Source organism: Trypanosoma grayi, assembly GCF_000691245.1.
Source record: "Trypanosoma grayi strain ANR4 Tgr_779_V1, whole genome shotgun sequence".
In the NCBI taxonomy this organism is placed as follows: domain Eukaryota; phylum Euglenozoa; class Kinetoplastea; order Trypanosomatida; family Trypanosomatidae; genus Trypanosoma; species Trypanosoma grayi.
Genome location: NW_008826398.1, coordinates 1 through 8,023, shown reverse-complemented (window position 1 = coordinate 8,023; position 8,023 = coordinate 1). Strand labels below are relative to the sequence as shown.

At 45.9% G+C, this 8,023-nt stretch overlaps 2 protein-coding genes across 2 annotated transcripts; both read left to right on the top strand.

Moving 5' to 3' along the window:
• Nucleotides 1–250: 250 nt before the first annotated feature.
• Nucleotides 251–5,698, top strand: DQ04_07791010 (ADP-ribosylation factor guanine nucleotide-exchange factor 1(brefeldin A-inhibited); the record flags this gene model as incomplete). The annotated part of the gene is made up of 1 exon (XM_009315306.1): nt 251–5,698. One exon carries the CDS (start codon nt 251–253, stop codon nt 5,696–5,698), a length of 5,448 nt encoding a protein of 1,815 aa, XP_009313581.1.
• A 366-nt stretch (nt 5,699–6,064) lies between these two features.
• On the top strand, nt 6,065–7,048 carry DQ04_07791000 (protein phosphatase 2C; the record flags this gene model as incomplete). Its single annotated transcript, XM_009315305.1, has 1 exon — nt 6,065–7,048. The coding sequence occupies one exon, from the start codon at nt 6,065–6,067 to the stop codon at nt 7,046–7,048; it is 984 nt and encodes a 327-aa protein (XP_009313580.1).
• Between the last annotated feature and the right edge of the window lie 975 nt (nt 7,049–8,023).

Sequence of the window (8,023 nt, the reverse complement as noted above, 5' to 3'; positions counted from 1 at the left end):
ACTGAATGAGGAACGTAGCTCAAAGATTCGCTCTTTACTTACTGTGGTTCGCAGGGATCTTGATGGAATTAAGCAAAAGGTTATAGAAGGGCGTGGAACAAAGAAAAATGAAGGTGGCGAAGGTTCCTCCCCTTCTGAAAGCAAACCCAGTGAATTAGAGTTAGGAGAGAGCGCACTATGCCGTCTGGGTTTTGCATGTCGCTTGTCGCTGTTGGGAAATTGTGGAACCCGGGCCTCCAGTAAGAGTTTGATGGCCTCACTGGAGTTTGCCACAGTTCTGCTTAACTCTGGATTGATCCCAACAGGTTTTGAAGCAGTTCCCCTGGAGATAAATACACCCGAAGGGACGCCAGGTGGGGCAAGCGAATTTTTTTCAAAACTTCTAGGTGGTGGGCCAAGTGGTGGTTCAGGTTCTACATTTCCTGTAAAGGAGGGAGTTACCAGTGCCCAGGATACTTCGAAGGATGGCTCGGTAAATTTGTATTATGCGGTGGTTGAAGGTGTCCTTTCTCTTGCCCAGCATATTCAAGGTAAGGAGGTTAATGAAAAAGTCCTCTTTACCCTGGTCACTGCTCTTCAGGCATCTGCTGTACCGAGTTGTAGTCGTCAGCTTGTATGCGAGAGAGTTCACTATGACCGCAACGATCATTTCCTCGCCATTCGAGGTGAGGTTTTATTGCTAGTTGTGGAAAGGCTGTTTGGGGTACTTACTCGAAACAACGCAATTCCTCCACTGTATGAAGAAGCTAAATCTGCATTGAATCATATTGCTAAGGCATTATCAAAAGCTGTGGAACATGAAATGACTGAGGTGAGTGGAGTTGAGTTAGCCGGATCTGGTGCAATAGAGGAAGGGTTTCAGTCAGATGCAGCAAAACTGTTGGAGTATTGCTGTAGTTTAATTAAGATGCCTGTGGTGTCTTCTATATCTACTCAACAAACGGGAAACGCAGTTGGGGCTATAGGCTTACCCAGTGAATCTTCTATGGTAATGCTTACAGCACTTGGTCTTATTCTTCATTTAACTGTCAATGGGGGACCAGTGTTCCGCAACTCCTCACTCATTCTTTCGGTTTTGAAGTCTGCGGTGATTCCTTCGACTTTGGGTACTGCATTGCTAAAGGACCTGGATGCATTCCGTCTCTCGGTGAATGTGCTACTGACGTGTTCAATTAGCTTTGGTCCTCTCATGGTAAATGAGACTGAGACAATATTTCGTCATTTATTCTTCCGAGTGTTGGAATCGAAAACATGTTCCCTTGTTCAGAAGTCGCTGGTAGTTGAGGTTTTCCGACGCTATATTGAAGAACCACAAAACTTACTTGCTTTGTTCTTGAACTATGATTGTAATGCACGTTCTCAGAGTGTATATGAGCAGATGATTGGATATTTGGTTGCTCTTTCTGAACCCCCTGGGGTAAAAGGCTCTGATGCTTCGGGTCCTAAGGATTCACTCTTTGAGAAGGTCGTATTAGATTTTTCGGTTCCCGATTCATTGCGAAGAAGTGCATTAGCAACACTCTTATTGGTTGCCTGTTCAAATCGCCAGTGGATTGAGCGGTTCGAATGTGATCAAAACAGGTCTTTCACCAGAGAAAATTCTTCTACTATACTACTGTCTCACCCAGAGCCAGCGAAAGACTACTTAGGAAAACAATTGGAGACCCAAGGCAATCTTTCAGTATCTGATACACTACCGAATGAAAACGATCAGTTTATGGAGACGTTGCGTATAAAAGAGGCATTTCGTAAGTTTTTGTATCATATGAATGAGGCAAAAGACTCAGCAGCTGCAATTGAATTCCTTGCAAAAGAACCTCTTCTTGTAGCAGGTATTGTCCAGGAAAAATGCCAAACTAAAGGAAATGGGGAGAAAACTGGGTTTGCAGCCAACAATGAATCAACGATAGATGCGGACACAACTACGGCAGATCGTGCCGAGACTGTTGAAGCAGCAGAAGAGGAGATGGAATCCAGGGCAGAGAAAATTGCTATGTTTTTGAAGGAAAAAGAAGACTATATTGATAAATTAGTCATTGGTGAGTTCTTTGCGAAGAGCTTTCGAAAACCGTATTCGCGGCTTATTTTTGTAAAGTGGATTGAGCAACATTCATTTACTGGAATGGCTCTTGATGCGGCGGTTAGACTGTTTTTAGGTGGATTCAAACTTCTTGGTGAAGCTGAAGTTGTCGATAAAACAATGGAGCTTTTTGCCGCGCAATACTGCAAGGAAAATCCAACGGCTTTTCGATCCGCTAATACGGCGTTGATCCTATCTTTTTCGATATGCATGCTGAACACCGATGCTCACAGTCCTCATGTTAAGGACAAGATGACACTTGAGGGCTTTATTCGAAACAATAGAGGCATTGATGAAGGCGAGGATGTTGATCCAACCTTATTGAAAGCGATTTACGAACGTATTGTCTCAAATGAAATTAAGCTTCGTCCCACTAAGTTTGATACTACTGCTCCGAGCTCCAATTGTAGCAATCGAGGCCGAAATTCGTCAAATCATAGGATTTCATCTGGGGTCCTGGAGTCTATTCCCATACTCAGGCATTTAGCTCCTGTGGCCAGAGCGATAACGGATACTGTAATGATACCGTTAGACGCTGCAGGCAATGCCCTTTTTAATACTGCTCAACGGAAACAACAGGAAGTTTACCAAACTGAGGTTCTCTCCGCCTTAAAGGATGTGATTGAGGCCCTTGACACAGCCAATGCGCTAAAATATAACTTCGTGGAAGCCACAAGAATTGAAAATGCAATTCCAATGTGGGCAATAACTGTTGACCCTTTGGTGAAATGCCTTTTATGCGCCTTTGAGAGGTTTTTTACCATGGCTGAGGCTACTGTGTTGCCCCCGAATGCACAGGCTGGCCTGGACGTAACTGTTCTTTTTCTTGATGTGCCCCAAAATCGAGAGTACTTTGATATTCTTCTTCGAGGTGTGGTCAACACTGTTCATGTATGCTGTGATTTTGGCAATGTGTCACAGGCTGAGGATCTTATTGAGAGACTTTTTTCGTTGACTCAACTTGAAAAAGTTGTAAGTATTTCTCAAACAGCGAACTCTTGTGTTACCGTCTCAAATGTAATATCAAAGCCGAGGATCCAGTTGCTGGCAATGCTCTTGAATTTGTTTCCAATTAATGGAGCTTCACTAACAACGAGGGGATGGCGTGTGGCGTACAATGGAGTCTCGCTACTGGATTTAATTTCAAATGGTGTCGAGGGCATTTGGAAGAGACAACGCAGGAGGTTTACATCGGGTGAAGGAATGCAACCTCCTCCAGATACATGGTTTGGTTGTTTGGAGAACGTGCCTCCTTCCCTTGATAAGAATTCCATCACGAAACGGTTTGCAATTCTATCTGGTTTGAGGTGTTTTGCTTCTGTGGATATATGGCTTGAACGCTTGTTTGATGCTACAGAGTATCCATCACAGACACGAGTTTTTATGGCTAATGCTTTAGTTTCTGTCTGCGAGAAGGAGTTGAATTGCTCGCGTACATTTTCTCTCACAAAACTATTCGATTTTGTCACAGTTTGTGCCTCATTCAGTTCGCGAATGCAGTGGAGAGACCTGTGGGCCCATGCCAGCAAGGTTTTTACTTTGGCTGGAAAAATGTCATTTGATATTGCAACTTCTGCCTTGGGAGGCCTAAGGATCATAGCACTTACATACCTCATGCGTGAGGAACTCCTGAATTACTCATTTCAGAAGGAGGTCCTCATACCCTTTGAGGCCATTCTAATGGGTAATCAGAACGTCATTATTCGTCAAAAAGTAATTGAAACTATAGCGGAACTTATTGATTTTCGAGCTAGTCATTTGGCGAGTGGATGGAACGTCGTGTTCTCTATCCTGAGCCATAGTGCCGTGATTCCAGAAGTCGTAAAATCTGCATGGGATGTTTGTGAACGCATTATCACTTTGCATATAGGTCTTATGAAGGACTGTTTCAGGGATCTGGTCTTTTGCTTGACGTCTTTCGCCTGCAACAATGTTGATGAGGCTGTTGCCTTACTGAGTACTTCCTACCTAAAGGCATGTGGGCATTGGCTTCAGTTTGGCTTGGAACCACCGCCAGCGGATGTATGTGATGCCAGTGGCGTATCTGAATGGGCAGGTCGATACAAGGATGCTGATAGTGAAGCACGCGCAGCAAAGCTTACTGTTGGCTTACCGCGGGTTACTCTGTTGATGAATCCTATCACTTCACTTCGAACTTTGGAGAAGCCGACGGGTCCAGCGGTAAAAACAGGTTATCATTTGTGGATGTCACTTCTTGAAGGAATGATTCCTATTATTTTGGTTCATCCTTCTGTTAGAGTAAGGTCACATGTGATCTGCTCGTTGTGGGCTCTCATTGGACAGTACGCCATCGCATTTGCCGCTGAAATTCAAGATTCTCTTTTTAAGGGAATCTTGAGGCCTGTTATATTAAGTCTTCTTATGCATACACCAGTCGAAAAGGAAACACCACTCGGCTCTGTGGATTATAAACTTTTGGCGTTTCTGAGTCTCAAAAGCATGTTTCTTGCGTGTCGAAAGCACCCACGTCTCTTATCTCTAGCATGTGAGATTTTTTCTTCAATTTGCATGACACCTTTGTCATTGAAACATATTCAATCGGGCCTCGTAGATGTCGTTCTAAGAATATGCGTTGACTTGGAACTACGCAGGAATGCTTATTCTTTCGGCGTTTCAGTGGCAACACCTGAACTGTGGGTGAGTAGGCTGGTGCATGAGTTGATACATGTAGGGCATGTCGATGTTATCCACTTCAGGAGGACAACAGGGTGGACAGAACTACACCATGCAGAGACTGTTACAGCATCTGGTGTGAACCTGGATGCCGGCTTGGGGGACGAAGCACGCACTGCCGTCATTAATACGGTTCTCACATGTATTACTGATGGTGTTATAACCCAGCTTTTGGCAACAACAAAGAGTTGTAGCGTACAGGAGGATTATCTCCTCTGTTGCAGGGCGACTCGTCGAGCATACTTGATTCTCGCCTTGTTCTCTTCGGCAGATGCAACCGAAAAAGTGTTCCCCCTGCTTCTCTCTGGATTTTGTGCCGATACAGCAGAGGTGCCTGAGCAACAGCTCCTTATTCCCTATTTGTGTGTGCTTGTCGAATTTGTGTTTGTTCTGCGTTCAAGTCCACCCACACCGAATGAAACTCGGGCGCTACGTTCAGCAGTTGGCATGATGTGCCAGACAATTCGACATTCACGGGAATTTTGTGTGCGTCATCAAAATGAACTTATGGATGTGTATGAGAATGAGAAGACTCAAGGAGAGCAGCCATCAGCTACCAAAAAATACAAGGGACGCGCGTTTATCGATGTTTTTCGCTCTGGGAGGGCACCATTAACGGCTCGAGCAAAGCACATTTCCCGTACCCCTCCAGAACGATACCTTAACGAGTGGAAATATCTTACACACATTCTTGGGTTGAAGTACGCTTTTGCGTTTGACGGTGTCATAACTCGGAGTGCTGCTGCGGAGAATGTGCGTGACCTCATTTTGTTGCTCCCAAGTGAACTAGAAGAGGAGTTGACCGAAGCGTTCTTAAATAGTTGTTGGGATGAGATTGACGTGGGGATAAACCTTTTGAAAGGTTCGTCCCTGTCGCATGCTCTCGTTGTGCTAGAACAAAAGAGAAATGCGTCGGCAACATAAAGGGGGGTCCAGAAGCCGTTTTTTAGATACGTATTGATCGATCGGTGTATAAATGCTGCGCTAAACACAATTGTAAACTTTTGTTTGCTGAAGGGTGCATTTCAGTTTTTCTGCGCATGAGCGTTGTCGATGTTGTGTGGTGTGAACCAAGCCTGGGTGAGAGAGCTTTTTTACTTCTCTGAGCTGTCAACAGTCATCATCGAAGCTTCGGCCGTTTTTTTTTTTGTTTTTTGTTCACTTGAGTATCACTACAGAGCAAATCAAACCACCGTGCGGAAAACGTTGTCGAAAGAGGGGACATTTCTTACCTACGTTTCTTTTTTCTCGCTCTACCGGTTTAGCTTGTTTATCAAGAAGGAAAAAGATATGCAAATTCGTGTCTCTTCACAAAGTGAGTCTGGAGTTCCCGCGACCTCTTCCATCGGCGGCGGCAGCACTACTTCATTCGCATCACTCCAAGGTGACCGTTCTGCCGCATGCCGCGTTTTTGAGTACGGAGTGACGTCAGAGCAGGGCTCCCGCAAGACGATGGAGGACCAGCATGCCATGGTGGCAGAGGCAATCCCTTTATTCGGCGTGTATGATGGTCATGGTGGCACACAGTGCGCTGAGTTCCTTCGCGACAACTTGCACACATTGATTCTTAGTCATCCAGATATCAAGACAAACCCCGAGGAGGCAATACGTGCTGGAATAGCTAAAGCAGAAGGAATTTTTCTAGGAAGGTGCGCAAGTGAGAAGATTGAATCTGGCAGCACGTGTGCCGTGGCCATGATAGTGGATGACACACTAGTTACTGGCAATGTTGGGGACTCTGAGATAGTGCTCTGTCGTGCGGGGTCTCCATTGGTGTTGTCAACAAAGCACAGCCTGCACTGCAACGAAGCGGAAGGTGAGCGTGTCAAGGCGTGTGGTGGCCGAATTATCAGCAATCGTGTGGGCCATCCAAAGTACAATCCACAGGTGCTGAGCCTTGGCATTACTCGTGCCATAGGTGATGCTGGCTTCAAGCTGGAAGAGTACACAGATGGAAAGCCATCCGGTGTCATTGCTGAAGCAGAGACTCGGTCGACAAAGCTGACGGACGAGGACGAGTTTCTCATTATTGGGTGCGACGGTCTCTGGGATGTTATGTCATACGACAGGGTTGTGCAGTTTTGCTCACAGCTCGCGGCGGAGGGAGTGCCGCCGCAGGAGATCACCGATAGGTTGTGCCAAGAGGCCCTGCGACAAGGGAGCACGGATAATGTCACTACGTTATTGGTTCAGCTGAAATGTGTTGTTCATAGTAGCAAAAGTATTTTTCTTCATGAGAGGGCTTTGTCTGCTTCTTTGGGATATTCTGTGTAAGTGTCGACAGCTTTTTTAACTCCCCCTTCGCGTATTTTCGGTTATGACGTTCTTGTGATCGTTTTGGGCGCACTTTCTATTGCCTTAATACGTGCCCTTTAATGCGTCTTGAGCTGCATTGTTAGTGTCATGTGCCCTGTGAATTTGACACTCTTCCAATTGCTTTACAGTTAACTGTATTGCTTCCCTGTGATGATTGTTGTTGTTGCTGTATACTTTATGTGACCTGCTTCTTCTTTCAGCGCATTTTTTTGGTGTTCAACGTGTAATGCGACAGGGATATTGCAGGTGAGATTATTTTGTAGAAAGACTGTCTGGCAAGAGGTTTTGTGAGAACCGGAGAAAAACCTGAGTACCTTTTTTTTTTTCCTTTGTGTTTTTATTGGGGTCTTCTTCTTCTTGGAAACGGCTTTGATATTGTGGCCATCTAAATACGCACATTCGTGGTGATGTTTTTCTTTGTTCTTGCCCTTCTATTTCTCCTCTGCGCATTCATAAGGGGTGTGGGTCTTCGTGAAGCCCAGAGGACGTTGTTCACGGCGCGTTTCGCATTACCAACAGCGGTTGCAGCTGTCACAGTGAGTGCGGACGGAAGCCATATAGACGCCGTTGTGGGTCAGCAAGGGAAAACGGTGCACCTTTTCAAGGTGCGGCGATCCAGAGCAAGTGCGGCTGTAAAAGTTCTTCGTGGTGTGTCTACGGTGATACTGGCAGTGGTGGTGGTGCCGTTGGCATAAAAAAACACACCACAGACGTAGCGTGGGTTGCACTGAAGCAAAGGGGAGGGGGGAATGAACAGGAACGACAACGGGCAAGCGGACGGCGTAGCGTCGACTGTGGTGTCCCAACCGTCTTCAGCCTGCACACAGTCACTGTGGCGTATTTTCGAGTACGGAGTGACGTCAGAGCAGGGCTCCCGCAAGACGATGGAGGACCAGCATGCCATGGTGGCAGAGGCAATCCCTTTATTCGGCG